General features: G+C 39.2%; 1 protein-coding gene across 2 annotated transcripts; it reads right to left on the bottom strand.

Moving 5' to 3' along the window:
• Positions 1-2,351: 2,351 nt before the first annotated feature.
• Positions 2,352-10,153, bottom strand: LOC308395805 (prostaglandin E2 receptor EP1 subtype-like). Of its 2 annotated transcripts, XM_080880797.1 has the most exons (3): positions 9,603-10,153; positions 5,057-5,967; positions 2,352-3,218 (listed from the first exon to the last, which is right to left on the bottom strand). In XM_080880797.1, exons 2-3 carry the CDS (start codon positions 5,924-5,926, stop codon positions 2,949-2,951), a joined length of 1,140 nt encoding a protein of 379 aa, XP_080736923.1. In that variant the 5' UTR covers positions 5,927-5,967; positions 9,603-10,153; the 3' UTR covers positions 2,352-2,948. The 2 variants fall into 2 exon arrangements, with proteins under 2 accessions (XP_080736923.1, XP_080736924.1); XM_080880798.1 differs by lacking the exon at positions 9,603-10,153 and having other exon boundaries at positions 5,057-5,982.
• Between the last annotated feature and the right edge of the window lie 7,249 nt (positions 10,154-17,402).

Below are 17,402 nucleotides of genomic sequence, written 5' to 3'. Positions count from 1 at the left end.
GAAAAGCTGCATACCACTTCTTCTGTCACAAATCCTTCACTGTCTCCCAGTTTTCCATTATGGTATCGCTCGACTGTCATCCATTAGTTCATCAATATTTCTTCTCTTGAAGTTCATTATGCATTTCTGTTTATATTTGGATCTTGACCCACCCATTTGCTGAGACCTAACTATTCGAGGAAAAACATTCTAAGTGGAATATGATGATCTCAGTGTCTACTTATGGCTCTGGGATCTAAGCCTCTTGGGCCTCTTCTATCTGTTACAAACCAAAAATTATTGGAACTAACTGCTCTACGTCAATTTTTTTTTCCAATATAGCCATCAGACTCAGTTGTATATGTTCAGATATCCACTCCCCTGATCATCCCAAGTAAATATTTGTATAGTATTAAAGTAATTCCTCTTTACATAAACTCAGACCATCTTTCTTTTTTGAATCCATTTTCTCTTCTGTTCTGTGTGATGTAAGTCCACATCTAACACTGAAAATATCCACGGAGGAACATTACATCACACAGTTACTACTCTTACCTTTTCACATCATATTCTTCTGCTATCGTTATTTCCCTTTTTGTAATATGTCAGCTTTCACCAGTTTGCATTATGCAATCTGGTTAGACTTTGGTCCTGCTTCATACTAACAAAGATATAATGCAATGTTGTTAGCTGCTAATATTTTGGAGAACAAATAGGAATAAATATGTTAATTTAATCAATTTTTTCTATTCATGATGCAGATTATTTTTTAGTTTTAAATGATCTGATACAATTGCGATCAGTCCAGGTTGTTCTGTGCCTCTTGCTCTATGACAGCTGCATAGGCTCCAGCCACTCCCTGCAACCCTAAGCTTGGAAAGTGATTTAGAAAATGGATGGAAAGATGATCCAGTCCACTTAAAAACAGTTATTTGGTCCAATATTTCTGTTTGAACTTAACCTAAATGGTTCTTGTAAAGGATTCTGTTGTTTGAGATCCATTTTAATACAGGTCAGTATTTTATTTTATTTCAGACACACATAAAGTTAACTGTATTTAATTTAGAAACGCATACACAAAAAACAAAAATGTAGAATTTGTATCAGTGTCCTCCATTGCATACAGTGCTTAACAAAATTATAAGATCACCACCCAATGTAAGGCTCAACTGCCCTAAATTAATAATTTAAAATTTGGTAATTGCGAAAATCATTATTTATGTTTCTGTAATGTTAATCCATCTTCACAAGCTATTTTATCAAAATGATATTTTTTTTATGCAAAAATTTTTGTTATCCACAAATTTTAAAACTTACTGTTCCATAAAAAAGCAAAAAATTAGTACATAAAAATATTTTTTTGAAATTGAAATTACAGTTATTTACTTGGAGTCCTGAACAAAAAAAATAATATTATTTTGTTGTTGTTGTTGTCGTTGTTGAATGTTATGCTGGATTGGTTTCGGACTTCTCAGAGAAGTCCAGTTTGCCAGTTCAAATGTAGGTATTACAACATGAATTCAGTTTATTTTTTCCCCTAATAAACATCAACATGACTTTTAGTTACTGACAGATTTCTAAAATATTTGTGTTTTCTTGTTTTTATGTGGTCTAATAATTTTGTTAATCACTGTATGGGTAAATGAAAAAACAAACTTGCAAGAAACATGATCATGATTGAATTATTTTACCTGCTCTGTACCCCACAATATAACCAGTCCAGATCCTGTGATCAGCTGAAATAAGAAAGGGTCAATAGGGCATATGTCCACTCACCAAGATTGGATGGCAAAACCTATTATGATTGGACTGAAAGCTTTATGGGAGGTTAAATAAATATCAGATTTCATTTATTTAACATTTTGCAGTAATATTTAACATTATCCAGAATAATGAAGGAGCAATTGGAAATAGCAAGTCTAGATCTTCTAGGAATTTAGAGACATTTCTAGGACAAAATAAAAAGGCTTTTATGTGGTTGTAGGTGAACTACTACTACTACTACTACTACTAATAATAATAATAATAATAATAATAATAATAATAATAAACACTGATGTCACAGACATCTGTATGATAGTAGAGTACAACATTTTTTAAAAGCTAAAAGATTCTGTTTCTAGCTTAGGGAAAAAATAAATACAAAGTTCTGGAATAAAATCACATTGAATCGTTTTTTATTTACATTCAGTCTTTACACACACTCAGAAAAATGAGTGTATAATTCAAGTATTACGTTATAACCTCTTACTTTATTTCACAAAAAGAAATATATAAGCACACATAGAGCATATAAACATACATAAACTCCACAGTATTTGAATATTAACATTCCTTAATGAAACACATTCAGCAGAATACGCTCTAAATACTTCTGGGTTTAGTACGGTGCTCCCTCCAAATGTTAAAACCAGTACAACCGATTTCTTTTGCAACCATACAATGAAGGCATGCCAACTGTGCAATTCATGTCTTTAAAAGCAGATAGAACTGAGTACAAATAAATCAATGCAATACTGTATGTAGTCCCTGTATAAGTGGCACTTCTGCAAAACTTTGAGCTTCTCCAGACAAAGCGTGGTTAGTACTGCAGCCATATGCGGCCTAAATCGTTCCCTTGTCCTCTTCAGAGTTTCCTTATGAGGGTATAATAACAAGGAATGTTCACTCAATGCAGGTAAACAGTAGAAAAGTGTATATTTTGTGCAAAATCATAGCATTAGCTAGCTTTCATTTATAAGGTCCAGACCATGAACTCAGGGTAAACTTTGATGATGTGAGAAAGAGAAATGATGATTAAATCCAAGAAGCACTTTTTTAGAGAAGGTTTAAAAGCCACGGAGGTGTTTTCAAACATCCTGCTCTTCTGTTGGCTTTTCTTTATAAAGATCTTTGCTGAGTTCTTCATATGCTCACTGACCTGGTAACAAAATATATCCGCAAATTACTATGTCAGCCTTTCTCTCAGATCAGACTTGATCTACATCATTCTTCTCTGAGCTAGGAAAAGAGGACGGCTCCCAACGGCCCAAAATAGTACCCCTCAGGCCTGCCTGGCACTTAGCGATGAGGTAGATTTTGCGGAGCACGGTGCGGCGCAACAGGATGTAAACCCAGGGGTCGAGGATCTGGTTCCACGTGGCCAGCCTCACTCCCATCACCATCAGGGTTTTATAGTATGACAAGCTGTGTCCAATGGTTCCCGTGTAGGAGTGAATCACGGACATCAGGCCAAAGATCTGCAGACATGAAACATAAAACTGCAGTTAGTAAAATGAAAAGTAAAAACAATATATTAAAAGAATAGCAAAATAAATGTTTATAAAAATAGAATGCCACTCTGCCCTCCTTAGTGTCATAGATACAGTGACATTGCTTTATAAGGTCTGGCTATAGTTGTACTAACCTCTTATTGATATTTTAAAGTAGAGACTGCAGGAGTAAAAGTTTAGCTGGACTGCATTGCGCCTAATACCTGGTATTAAAATCTTCAGCTTTGATACCAATACTTTTAATTAGTGAAATCTATAATACGCAATCATCTTAGGGAGAGCAATGTAATGAGATCACTTGTATTTACCATTTATTTAATAATGATAGTGCAAATTCTCTGATCACATGCAGGTATCATAAGACAAAAAACCTTCTGCTTCATATATGTTTGTGCACAGAAGTAACACCTGAGCCTTCTTACATTACATTACATTAAATTTGCATGCTACTGATATGTAACTATCAGCAATGTGCTGATGTTTGACCAAAAAATAACAAAGTCACCATGCCTGTCATGCCCAGTTTGAAACTGTAATGGACTGGTCACCTGTCCGAGGTGCGCCCTGACTTTTGTCAGGTGGCATTGGCTCGAGCCCCACACAAACCCTGAATTTGGATAAACAGTTAAGAAAATGGAAGGATGGAAGCAACCGATGGAAATAATTTCACTTTAGTAAAACAGAATTTGGCTGAATCTTTACGTGAGTCAGTCAAGCAAATGACAATCTGAGTAAACTGAAATCACCAAATTAAAAAACACATTGTAAGCTTCTTAATATGATACAAACCAGATACCAGCTGTGTATGTTGTTTTGTCCTTGAGGACTGCTGCACAGTTCACTTGAGTGGCTGCATGAAAGCTTGAGCAAGAATTTTTGGACTGCTGTTGTTCCTTGAGATGTAAGCTAGAGTTTGTTGGCAGGTCTAACTTGAGAGATACTTTCCCATTCTCATTTTCTGCTAATCCTATATAAACCCTTGATAGCGTGCAAAATCCCTCTGTTATTATGCATGTGACGCACTTTTTAAATATGCGGTCTTTCTTTCTGACCACATTTCTGCTTCAGTCTCTGTTTGCACATTGTTTTTTTTTGTTTTCTTAACTGAGCTTGATATTTAAACAAAGTGATTGACTTACACAAAGTAAGAGCACTTACTCTTTAATTTAGCAGTTGTTGTTCCCTGTCTGACATTTGATCCCATAATGATCCAGCTGTGTAATGTGATCCAGTTCTCTTCAGAAATGTGTTAAATAAGAATTTCATGTTTTGTTTTGTTTTTACAGAAACAAGGCCATTTGGACAGAAGATTCTTTCTTTCTTTTTTTGTCTTTGTCAGCACTGATCCTGTTGCCAATGCAGTGTGACTTTAAATATTACTTCTAACTTCACAGTTTTTAACCAAAATTCTCAGTTTGCCCCTAATCTCACAGTTGCACTATGTGACATAACTTGAAAACCTCCAAAAATTTGAGGAGTAAAAATACTGCTTAACCACCACATAGGTGCTTTCAAACATACTGGCTAAAAATCCACTTGTAGTGAGCTGCCAGAATGAGTAAGAGAGCTGTAAAGCTGTTGTGATCTAACAGCTGCAATAAAACTGACGAGAGTTAATAAAGCACAGTATGGGCATGAAGGCAAGCATGCTCAGAGTGTCGCTAATCATCCAACCTAAGTAGAAACATCTGTGTGAGAGAACATTTGATGCGTAAGAGCTCTTTCTTTTTTTATTTTTAGACAACAGGTGAAGTCTACCATCTTACTGACTTTTCTTTCTTAACCTTGTACTTCCTGACACTCACCAGCAGAGGGCTCCAACAGATACACGAAGTGACCATTATTCCAACGAGCTGCACCACCATCTCTATGTCGTGGGACTTGGTTGAGTGATGGGAGCCGGGCTGCCTCCTGAGCCGGGCGAAGACCAGTGTCAGTCCACTGATGGTGTTACAAACCAGCGCCACAGCTAGCGAGGCCAGCCCAAGTCCAGAGAACAATACTACAAATGCCACATCCACCTCCTTAGTGTCACTGAGCACTTTGATGAAACACCAGGTCCCTGGCTCTTGATAGGTGTAGGAACCCAGCTGAAAGCAGGGTAGCAAGGCCACACTTAAGGCTGCCAGCCAGATGATGGAAAGACAAATTTTTGCACGTCTTTTTGTGACCAAAGATGAGTGCAGCAGTGGTTTAGTAACACCCAGGCATCGCTCGGCAGCCATGGCACAGCCCATGAAGAGAGGGCATAGTCCGAAGAACACCATGCTGCCACCGAGGAACTGGCACATCCCATCAGAGGAGTTGACATACTGAGGCCTTGCACCTCCAGAGAGGTAGAGTCGGAGAACCAGGGCACCAGGAATCACATGGCCAATCGAGTCTGTAATCACTAGTGACGTGGCAAACAGAAGGAATGTAGCTTTGGAGCGCCGGCGCTGAAGGGAGTAAGCATTAACCAGGATGAAGAGGGCCACAATGTTGGAGATGATGCCCAGTGTCATGGACAATATGACAATGAACGCTCCACCAGCGGTAGGCTCCTCAAAGGTGAGGTTTTCATGGTGTGACAGCCCTTCAACAGCAGCCCTGACCTCCACCTTCCCTCCACTGTCATTAGCCACATGAGGGAGAAGCAGGGGGGCTGAGGAGTTGTAGTGGCTCAAAGCTAACATCTCTGAACTCTGAAGGTCGTGAGATCCATAGTTAGGTGAGGCTGCAGGAGATAGAAAAGGCATATTTAGTTATAAAGCACTCTTAAGCTGCTGTTGATCCGTGTAAAATGATATTGATGAGTTGATTTAACAAAAGCTGTAATAACTATTCACACAAATACAAATAAAAGTTCAGGAAATATCCTGGAAAAAATGAATGCAGAAAATCCCAACCCAACCAAACATCTACAATAGTGTTCCCAGATTTGTTTATTTAAATGTGATGACACAGGAGGACACAAAAACCAACCAGGTGGGGGGAACATGAGACTAACGGTTTTATTTGTGAACAGAATTCCTGCCTCGAAGCATAAACAGGGAGACGTGGCTGCCTTGCAATGAGGCATGGTGGCTGCACTGAAGCACACGATTGAACTCTGGGGCACAAAATGCAGTACGGTTACAACCGTAACTATGTTTTATCTTCCTGAGTGGGGGACAGTGCCAGGTCAGGTGGTCCTTTAGCCACAGCCCTTAGAGGGTAGGCTATTAGATATTGGCAGATTGTTAAAACGCCAAAAGAGACAATAGCTTTCAGAAGAAATGCGTTCATCTCTTTCTCTGGCCAAAGAATCACTGACAAGAGGCAGTAAAGCCGCTTCTGAAACCAAAGGCACCACCTTTACGTGACATCCTATAATGGTCATCTTTTAAGATTTCAGGGCTGCTGACATTTAAAAGATTCAAAAACACTACAAGAAAGAAAAGAAGGAAATTATTGTTTTCACATCTATTGCGTTCCCCACGAATATGGCTCTTGTTCTTTTATAACTGAGTTTGATTCAGGTGGAAGTATGTGAAAGAAGTGCAAAGGAGAGAACTTTAATAGTCGTATGACACACAAATGTCTTATAAATGTACTTATAATTATTCATCATAGGCAGGAACATTTTTTCAATCTTTTATACATATATTTAATATATATATATTTAATAGATGACAAATGTTTAAGTTCTTCTTCTTCTTCTTCTTTTTGATTTGTAAATATTCCTTTTGAACCCAACCTGACACACTTGAGCGATGAAAGGACACAGGATGACAGACAGCAAGTAGAGGCTACTGAGGCAGCTGTCAGGACTGCAGTGCTTTGTTAATCAAAGTGGAGCGTCACTGTTAGGTTTAGTTTGGAGGTCAAACATAGTTAAACAGAACAGAACTCCCAGCAACACAAAAAAAAAGACTAAATATTGGGGGAAATCAGAGCTGAGCATTATTCAGCTCACTGTTCACGATGCTTCATTCCATAATCACATACATTTTTTTAACACAGAGAATCCTTATACCTCGTTTGTGGTGTCTAAACAGTAACAGTAATTGCCTTAATTTAAACTAATTAAAACAATTACTGGATCCAGTTTCTACCAGAAAGAAATATTATTTTTTTAGGGCTGTCTCCTGCCTACTGTTTCAGACTTCCACAGAGCCCAGAGACAGCCAGTAAGCTGCTTTTCTGCACCACAACACACCCTATCACAATTTCTTCTCACCACTTTGTTAAATCTATGAGAATTCCCACACTGATCTGTATATTTTCAGAAAAGTTCACATTTCCACTAAATAAGAAACATATATACAGATGTTAACAAAAAATAATACATATAAAATGAACAAAGACTTATTCTTTTTTATTACTCCTCTTCATCATTATTATTATTTAAATGGAAGAAATTACTTACCACTCGACAGTTGATTAGTTATCTTATAAGTCCAGCTGGTTTATCTTTGTGATTCATAAGGATAGTCCAAAGAAATCCAGAAGAAAAAATCTGTTTTCATTAGAAGTCATGTTTCCTTTCGACAAGCTCCACTGCAGCGATGTCCGTCGCGGAGTTTTTTCCATTGCTTAAGGCTCCTGTCTATTTCACTGTGGCTTTTAAAGGATCCCCACTGACGCTGAAATACCGACTCACATTTTTATAGCGCGGTGTCCTCCAGTCTGTGTGGGCGTCTCTGCTGCTGTTCGCCCCCTGAGTCAAGTCCGTCTCACCCCTGTGCTGCACTTTCCCTGCAGCCTGTTTACATTACCTGCACGACCAGTAAGCGCAACCTAGCGTCACTATTTCTCAAAAAAAGAGTGAAGGGAAAAATAATTTAAAAAGAAAAAGTCATTATTTTTTACCTAAGCAGCTGTTAGAGTTTTAATTTCCCTGTAAACTTCAAAATGTTGGTCTCGAAATAGTTAATAAAGCTTTATTTGCAGTAATCAGCTTGAAGCGAAGACACTTTTCAGCTCCTGGCTCTTCTGTAAATGAATCGATCTGAACAGATTCGGTTCCATAGGCTGCGCTATTAATCTATTTATTTTTGCAGTTGAATGCGTAACTCTGAGCTCAAAATAACCTCTGCTGAGGTATCAGTTGTCCAGTACATGGTGGATATTAGTTCTCCCTATGAAGGGTCTTCTATTTCAGTAATTCCAATAAACGACCTCAGTATTCAGGAGCAAAAGGCTGACGTTTATAGATATAATTTAAAAAACAATTAAATAAAAAAAAATGTTTAAAAAAGACGAGGATACATGTGAAGGTGTTTGTTTTGCAGTTGTAGTTTAGATAATTTGGTATGGAAAAGCCATATTCACGCTCTAGAAAATAAAACAGATGTTCCTCAAGGACCCTGATGTTAGTCTTGAGGGTTTCTGCAGCTGTGTAAAGGAAAAATGTATTCTGCTTGATTGACATTTTTCCTGTAGTACATACTGAAGCCAGGTGGCTTTGTTTGTTTGAATTTTACAAGGTCGTGGAATGCAAGCTGGAGCACACTAGCACACATTTTGGGTTGGAAACTGAGCAAAAGCAACATTAGAGATTGGCTGCTGGTTCACAGGAAAGAGCAGAGATGGGCACTGACATGTAAATTGTTTTCATTTTGTTTTTTTTCCTTTAAAAAAATTAAATCAAGACACCTGGAGGAAGAATTTAGGCCCTGCGAGAGTCTTAAAGGGAGGAGTGCGCAGAAAATATCAAAACATCTATTAGATGGGATTACATCTTGAAAAAGAAGCCCAGTCTCAAAGAGGTTTGTAAAACAGGCGAAAAATTTAGTTGATTTATGATCCAAGACACAAATGTCATACTTTTTTTTTCTTGTTTATGCAGATGAAAAACATTTTCCTCTACGAAAGACTGGTGCAAGTGGATTCTTGGCGTAAGGTGGACCAGGCTGCTTGCTGTCTCATTCCAACAGAAAGATCGTCACTGGTGGCACCTATAGTTTACCCTCAGTGTTGGGAAGGTTACTTTTAAAATGTATTCCATTACAGAATACAGAATACATGCCCCAAAATGTATTCTGTAACGTATTCCGTTACGTTACTCAATGACAGTAACGTATTCTGAATACTTTGGATTACTTAATATATTATCATGCTTTTTACAACAACGTGAATGTACTATTGCTGTGTGATTTATTACTATTACTGAAGGTCCGCGACTCCGAACTGTAGTAAAGGGACCTCTGACTAATACGGCGGGGTCCCTGTCGGCTTGTAGCCGAAAAATAGCTTTACTTTGTTGTGTGGGTCAACTTTTCTTGCCAGAGACAGAGAGAGGCGTCGAAAGGCTGCTCCAACGGAACTTATTGTTTTCGGAGGAAAACACGAACACGGTGTACAGTCGAGTCTTAATAGCTTACTTACAACTGGGCTCGTCAGGCACTCTTCTTGGCTGAAGTGGTTATTATTACATTTACATGCTTCCAGCTGCCGTTTTTCCTCGATGACAACTCGTACCTTTCCACTCCCCTTTTTCAGACCAATAACGTGTATGGCAGTCCATTCTCCCTGCAACACGGACTACACTGCCCATGATGCTACATTCTTTAGAGCTATGCTTGTAGCATTCTGCCTGTTAGCTTAGCACAACAACAACAACAACGAAAAGGCGCTCTCTCACCCAGGAAACACACAGTCGCAGAGAGAGAGAGCATCGCCCTGTAACCATGGCAACCGTAACGCTGCCGCCTGGAACAACAGCACGTAGCTGTCAAACAAAACCCAAACAGTCCTGACCCGCGACAAAATGAAACAGGAAAGTACTGCAGTGTAATCCATTTATTTCAACAAAGTAACTGTATTCTGAATACCACCTTTTTAAACGGTAACTGTAACGGAATACAGTTACTCATATTTTGTATTTTAAATACGTAACGGTGGTACATGTATTCCGTTACTCCCCAACACTGTTTACCCTTGACTTGGTTTATTTCACACTGACACACATTGATGCAAACAGCAGAAGTCCAAAAATCCTCCTCCTGGAGTTAATTTCACCTGAGCAGGTGAAATTACTCCATTCATAATACATCCTGATTGAACAGGTTTAATCAAGCGTAGACACTTAGCAAACAATACACACAGACCATTTAATGCAATAGATCATTGCTCCACAATCAATAAACTAGAAACCACAGTTGTCTCGTTAGACATAGACCAGGTAAAGTGGAAATTTTTATTTGCAGTTTTACACAAATTTGGATTTGGTACATTCTTCAAAAAATGGATCAAAACACAGCTATCCAAATGCATGTGTTAGGACAAATAAACTTAATTTGCAAGGCTTTAATCTAATGAGGGGCACCAGACAGGCCTAGCTTTTGTCCTTTTCATTGAACCACTAGCAGCAGCAATCCGACATGCCTATACGCTGATGATGCTATTACTTTTCCTTGGGAACTCACAAAACTCTCTTCTGGAGCAAATTACGCTCATAGATTTAACTGGGGTAAATCAAGACCTCTACCTGTGAACTGTAAATATCAGAACACCTCCACCACTCCATTACAATCAGGTAACATTATTTACATCAGTAAAGATCTCTACTCTGCCTTTCAGAGGTTTCACTATTAAGCATCATTACTTCTTAATACTGAAGCATGCGGGGCCCCGTCCTCGGCTTGTACTGGGGTCAGCTTCTCGCTGCCTGCAGTCCCTTGGCATTCTTGCCCTCGGCTCTGTCCGGGACCTTTCTCTTCCCCCGTCTGATTTGAGTGCTCAATCGTCATCTGCATGTGTGGCCTTGGGTTTTGGGTTTTCTTAGGGCTTCCCATGTATTCACTGTTAACCTCTGGCTTTTGAGGGGGCATAGTTGTTGTTGTTGGAGTCTCTCACCCTCATTCTTAAGTATGTTTCATGACAAACGCTTATACAAAGACACTCACATTCTCTCTCTTGCTTTCTCTCTCTTTCTCAATGACAAACACACATACAAAGAGCAAAATTGTATGTTTGTGTACTCCATTTGTTTGGTCTTACAATATAAAGTGTGTTGAAACAACTGTTGTTGTAAGTTGGTGCTATGTAAATAAAACCGAATTGAATTAAACTGAACTAACGTCATTTGGGTTCATCCTTGTGTACAAAATATGAAGGCCATCCAGCAATTATTATTAATGTTTAAATGCAAAGCGAAACTGTAAGCGCTCTTTTGGATCCCTGTGGTTTGAAGTTTCGTATTCAGAATCACATGTACCCAAACAGATGTTTCAGGGTCGAAAGTGCCCACCAAAATAAACACATAAAAATTAAGGCATCCTTAGTTGCATCTTACCCCTGTCTTCTGTTATAATTTTTTGTCTGCAATGAAAAAAATGTTTTTTAAAGCTTGAGGAGAAGTAATGTGATAAAGGTCAGCAGGAAATATTTTCTCAGGATAATGAACGCCTCCCCACAGGTCCTTAGGGATTTGCCAAAAAAGAGGGCTGCCAAAACAGAAGTGACTGGTATGATTTGAGAAATGGAGAAAGTGGGACAAATTCTCATAGAAGCAGGCAAATTGAGCTTCACGTAGGTGGGTTGGAAGAAACAACACAATGCAAGGCAGCTCCAAGCCAATCAGCAAATCCTCCTGATTTGCTGCCTGGATGATTTGATCTGTGTCTTGCCACTGGATTGTAGATGAAAACCAGAAACTAAACTAACTTTGAATCATAGTGCATCACAGAAAGCGCTCCAAACCTGAGAGATGAATCTTTGTCATTTGACAGAAATAATGTCTGAGTGAATTCCATCCAACCTGAAAACATGTTAAACTAATTGTTGGTTTGTTATGGTAACTGTGGGAAGTTTAGGCAAGGCTAAGAAATGCATTACTTTTAAGAACCTGTCAATGACAACTGAGCCTGGCCATGAAATAGGAGTAACTGGTCAGCGCATTCAGCTTCTGGAAATGAAGCAAAAGCTCTGGAGGTAGAAGTGAGATGAGTTAGAGGTGCTGCTACCTGGTTATAGTTTGTGATGAATTGGCAATAGAAGCTGGCAAAGCCCATAAAGTGCTGTAATTGTTTCCAAGTGGTTGGAGTGGGCCCTTTGGTCATGGCTTTGACTTTCTCCGGGTCCATTTTCACTGGCCCACTCTTGAGAATATAACTCAAAAATGATACTAAAGAAGTGTGAAATTCACATCTCTTTTCCTTCACACACAGTCTCTTTTCCAGTTACTTTTGCAAAGCCTTAATGAAATGGCATTTTATTTTTTTCTAGAATGTCATCAAGAAACACAAAGTTGTTCAGAAATTCCTTAAGAAAGTAAAGCTTGGAGGGCTGAAGCTGAGTTAGTTAATCCAAAAAGACACCACGCGATACTATAAAGGTGTATTAAATGTGGTCTTCCAAAAACCCAGCACCCACTGGAGAAGATGGATGGATGGATGGATGGATGGATGGATGGATGGATGGATGGAGCCACAATTGGTCATCAAGCAGGATTTGTTCTCCAGTGGAATCAACAAAGACTTGGAAAGCTGACTATCGTTTCTTGTGGTTAGAGATCTTAAGTCTTTCAGAGATGCTGGCTCGTCCTTTAAAGCTAGTTCATGTTTAAGCTGATTATTTAAGAAATGATGGTAACCGATTTTTAGTGCCTTTGTCCCTGACACAATTCAGTTGAGAACTCAGTGACAGTATTTGTCTGGTATAAATTAAAGAACCATCTAGCTGATCAAACACTCTCTTAAACGCCTTACAAACTTATGTGGATGACTCATTTGACCTGCTAATTAAATAAGACTCAGCTCTCCGAAGAGATGAGATGAGAGATGAGATAGCCTTTATTTGTCAGTTGCAGATCTTTTGCCCACAACCGAGATGACAGACCTTGCCGACCGTACATACAATACAAACATCACATTGGGGAGACAGGTCAGGCCAGGTAGCGAGGAAAAAAAACATTGAAATGTGCAACACAAAAGGATAATACAGGAATGCACAGGTATCAACACACCATAACACAATAAACACAGACAAGCAACATGGGAAAGAGTTCCAGTGTGTACATCTGATCTGGGACCGCTACAATTTTTCGACTGCGCCTCCAGCTGACCCGATGTCCACATCATGGGGGAGGTAAGCGTTGGAGGTGGCGTTGGATCCGGGGTAGGGAGGGTGATGCATCAGTGAGTGCTTATCAGTATCAGTATATGTATGTGTGTGCGTGTCCATAGTTCAGCTGAGACAGTGTCCTTCGCCCTGCCAGGCTAAGTAAAGAGTCTTCCAGCCAACCCAGGTGGCCTTGTAGGGAATGGGAAGGAACAGACTCAACACAGTCGTTATCAGCTCGATCATTAAGCAAACCCACAACATGAGAAATCTTTGGGTAGTCGTTAGAGAAGCCACGGGGTGTATTACTGAGCAATAAAGGCCACTTCAACAGAAAACCCCTGCAGTAACCCAGCTCACGTGTATACACAGGGGTTGCACACACAGGGGAACAAAATCAGATTCCATTACATTGGGCTGAACTGATGTTTCAGTGACAGAGGGTTGTGGCAATTTCAAATTCACTGATTGAATAGTGCGATTCAGTGGATCTAGCCTCTGATGAGTTCCCTGTTGTTGTAGTATTGCAGTGTTTTTCTTTGCAGGAGCAGTGACTGGCTGGATGGTCCAGGCAAGTGGAACTGGAAGTGTCTGTGACACTCCTTGAAGCAACAGGAGTCCCAGAAAACAGTGCAATCACTCTGATTTTTGCTGGGCAACTGAAGAACAGTCAAGAAAGCAGGTATACAGACTGAAAAAACACAAAAACTTTTTAGAGGCATTAGAGGCTTAACACCCACTACAATAGGAACAACAACGTGGCAAAGAGTAGCTTCTCTTACTGCCTCCTAAAGGTTTCTCCTTTTCTCCACTTGTCTTCCTTTTAACCAGTTACTTTGTCTCTTCATCCTTTTACCTAAGTGGGATTTATAGTCAAACACAGGGAGCACGTTCGCCGTCCGTTCCACTCCAGGGACTGCCCGTCTGCCTGCATTGAGCTCTGTTGTCAGATGACGGCAGGGTACAAAGCACGCGCTCCAGCCATCCATGGTCCACTCTTGGTTGTGTTGCTGTTGCTCTGTGAACCAGACGGAAAGGAGAGTGAAGTTATAGGACACAATGAAATAATGAAAAGTGTCAACTGCAGCCTCTGTCTGTGCTTTTAATCCTTTTTCTTTTGCATGGACGCACATTTTTCCCAAAAAAGTGTAAGTGAACGGACACACTATAAAAACCCACTTTAGCCAGTCAGAGGGATAGCTCAATATTACTCTTCATGAACCAGAAGAGTCATGTACTTGACCTAATCGCCACAATTTCCTGAACATTTGATTTCTTTATTTGGTGAATTTTCTACATGAAAATAGTTTTTACCTCATGACATTGTTCACAGAGTCCAGATGGAAGGCAGAGAGTAGCAGTGCCAGCCAGTGCTTAAATACCATGAGCTAAAACACAGCAGGTGTGAAAGAGAACCAGATAGATCACTTCAGCTAGTTTTAGTTTTGTTGTTAAATCCAACAGAAAGAAATTCACTATTTGATAGAACAGAGACATAACGATGGCACATAAAGATGTTAATTCTAAACTAGATAGTTTTATATTTTATTGGCTTCATTTATCTTGTTAGGACATTCAATTAGACATGTCTCTATTTATGTTGGTCTTGGACTAAATCATTTAGGTCTGATCCTTCTCCTTTACCAGTGCCCACTTAGAGAGCGCAACAATCGAGCGCTTGGCTGCCATACATGTTTGTTATCCTACCTCTTAAAGGAGACCCTGCTGCCTCCATTTTCTTCACGAATTACTACAAAATATGCCATTTGGCATCTGCAGTCCACTGGCTTGTCCAATACTAAGTCTGAGGTTTATGGGTTTGAGGCTCCTTCTACACCCTTACATTCACCGCAAAGAGAAAAAACTCACTCACTGCATACCTGATTTTTTTTTGTCGCACTGGGAGATGGAAATGCTCTTCAGAGGTTACAAAGGCCTTTATCCTTTAACATGCAACATGGAAGAAAAAGAAATTCTAGTGTTGCATATGCAGAAAAAATCTTCTTGACATGAAGACTCACAAATCGCCCACCACAACCACCATGTTGTTTAGAGAGCCTGAATATGTGAACTGACAGGAGTTTTACGGGTTTAGAAAAGTGATTTGCAGTTTTGGTTTTAACATCAAGAACATTCCCCTCTATCACACCACTTTGCACAATTATACTGTGCTAGCTTTAATCAAGCATTGTGATATCATGCAAACATATTCAGTGGGGCAAAGGTGTCCATGATATGGGTGCATTCCTCAGTTTTATTATATTTATGGGAATTCTTTGCTATTATGAGTGGAAAGCCACACATTATCTGTCTGGCCAAAAACCGAACAGTGGAATGTTTGCATGAAAATATTCAGCTGGGAGAAGAAAAGACAAACACGCTGTCAAAGAGAGAAACAATTTCAACTACTTTTCTCTGATGTAGCACACACTCCCTGCAGTGCAAATTGTAAAACAAAAAAACAACACACTGTCAGATTGTCAGGCTGGAACCCAGAAGCAATTTCTAATATTTGGTTACTGTTTTGCCTGCTGCATGTCTCGAACTCTGTAAAGACGGGTGCTGATTATGCCAGGAGAAATAGAAAATCCCAGTCTTGTAGGATCCACAGATAATAACAGATGACATCTGCTCTGGGCAGTGTATCATGATCATTATGGTTGATTTTTTGGTTTCCAGCATGGATAAACATTAAGAAGAACTCATGGTAATCAGTGTTCTGAGACAAAATACAATCAGTCATGTGATGCAGATTTCAAGGTCAAGGTCAGAATTTGAGGGAAAAGACACTAATCGTGTGGTTTTATTGTTGAACCGCATACAGTGTAAAGGCAATAGCAAGCTTTCCTAATGGATAGGTTTCCTAATACTTTATGTTTTAAGGGAAAAACAAATTTGTAGACAGATATAGTTGTTAGATCTGTACAAATGCAGTTGCAGTGATTCATTGAAAAGAGCATATGGCATAAGAACTTCCGTAGTTTGGTCAATTTGAGCCTCGATTTCCTCAGCAATACAAAATAACTCCATTGTGACAATATGTGAAAGGAGAGTGGCATGACAGTCTCAAATGAATGCATGAAGCTCAAGAATCTGGAGTACTCTGCATTCATTATACTAGGTGTTTTGTTTAGACACTGCAGACTGTGACTCAGACCAAATATTTGTAGATTTAAAACAGATGCCATTGTCCACATTTGGCCTTGCTGTTATGTTTTTTCCAAGCTGGATTTAGTAAGACATTCTCAATGCATAAAATAAAAGAAGCATTTATTTGATTAAGGGAGAGTAAACGTTAACTAGTCAACGCATTGTTTTTGTGCTGTAACCAACAACAATACATAATATTTTTGTAAAGCAATCCAGGATTATTTTAATTAAAACCATAACAATCTGCATATTCAAAAACAAATTCTGCTGAAGTATGGGATTTTCATTTAAAAGTTTGACTTGTTTGGAGTTCTTCAAATCAAATTTACATCAGATCTCTTGCCTCAAAATCCACCATGTATATGCTTTCATTAGAGCTTTGTTGGCTGTTGAAAACACGCAGTTCTTTGAATCTTTGGGCTGAAGGAAGGACAATACTCGGTGTATAAATGCTCAATCAACAATCATTTATTTCCATACAATTCAACAATAAGAGCATTACAACGTCCGGACGGGAGAGATGCTACCAGAGGGTCAGGCACATGTCTCAAAATGGTGACGGGTTGCTCAGCTTTTTATAGTCTCTAGTGGCCCCCAGCTAGTCGTAAAAGCCAAAACATCACATTTTTTCTCTGTTACAGCGCCTAAGTTATGACCTCGGCAGTTGTTTCTCTGCTTTCTGTAAGGTGGGGGTGTGGAATGTGGTCTATCTATCTCCCCTGTCTTTAGACACAGAGTCTCCTGCTTACAACCTTCTCTTCATGATTCAACAATTAAGCATGTCAAGAAAACAGTGTAACACATTCCCAGCAGATCAAGGATACAGAGTGATGCACATTTATCTAATGAACTAATATGTGAATATGTTCTGTTAACTCAAAAGTATAATGAGAACTAAACTACATACAGCTCACACACTCTATATTAAAGGGTATAATGTGATCTACAGCAGTATTCTAATTCAACTACTTTGAT

The sequence above is a fragment of the Rhamphochromis sp. 'chilingali' genome, assembly GCF_963969265.1.
Source record: "Rhamphochromis sp. 'chilingali' genome assembly, chromosome: 4".
Classification (NCBI taxonomy): domain Eukaryota; kingdom Metazoa; phylum Chordata; class Actinopteri; order Cichliformes; family Cichlidae; genus Rhamphochromis; species Rhamphochromis sp. 'chilingali'.
This window is presented reverse-complemented; position numbering and strand designations above follow the sequence as displayed.

Bases quoted from the DNA above. Each gene is read 5' to 3' on its own strand.
- LOC308395805 (XM_080880797.1), bottom strand. From the start codon at position 5,926: ATGTTAGCTTTGAGCCACTACAACTCCTCAGCCCCCCTGCTTCTCCCT. The intron at 3,219-5,056 runs GTGAGTGTCAGG...TCATGTCTGCAG, and splicing joins TCTGTTGGAGCCCTCTGCTG to ATCTTTGGCCTGATGTCCGT.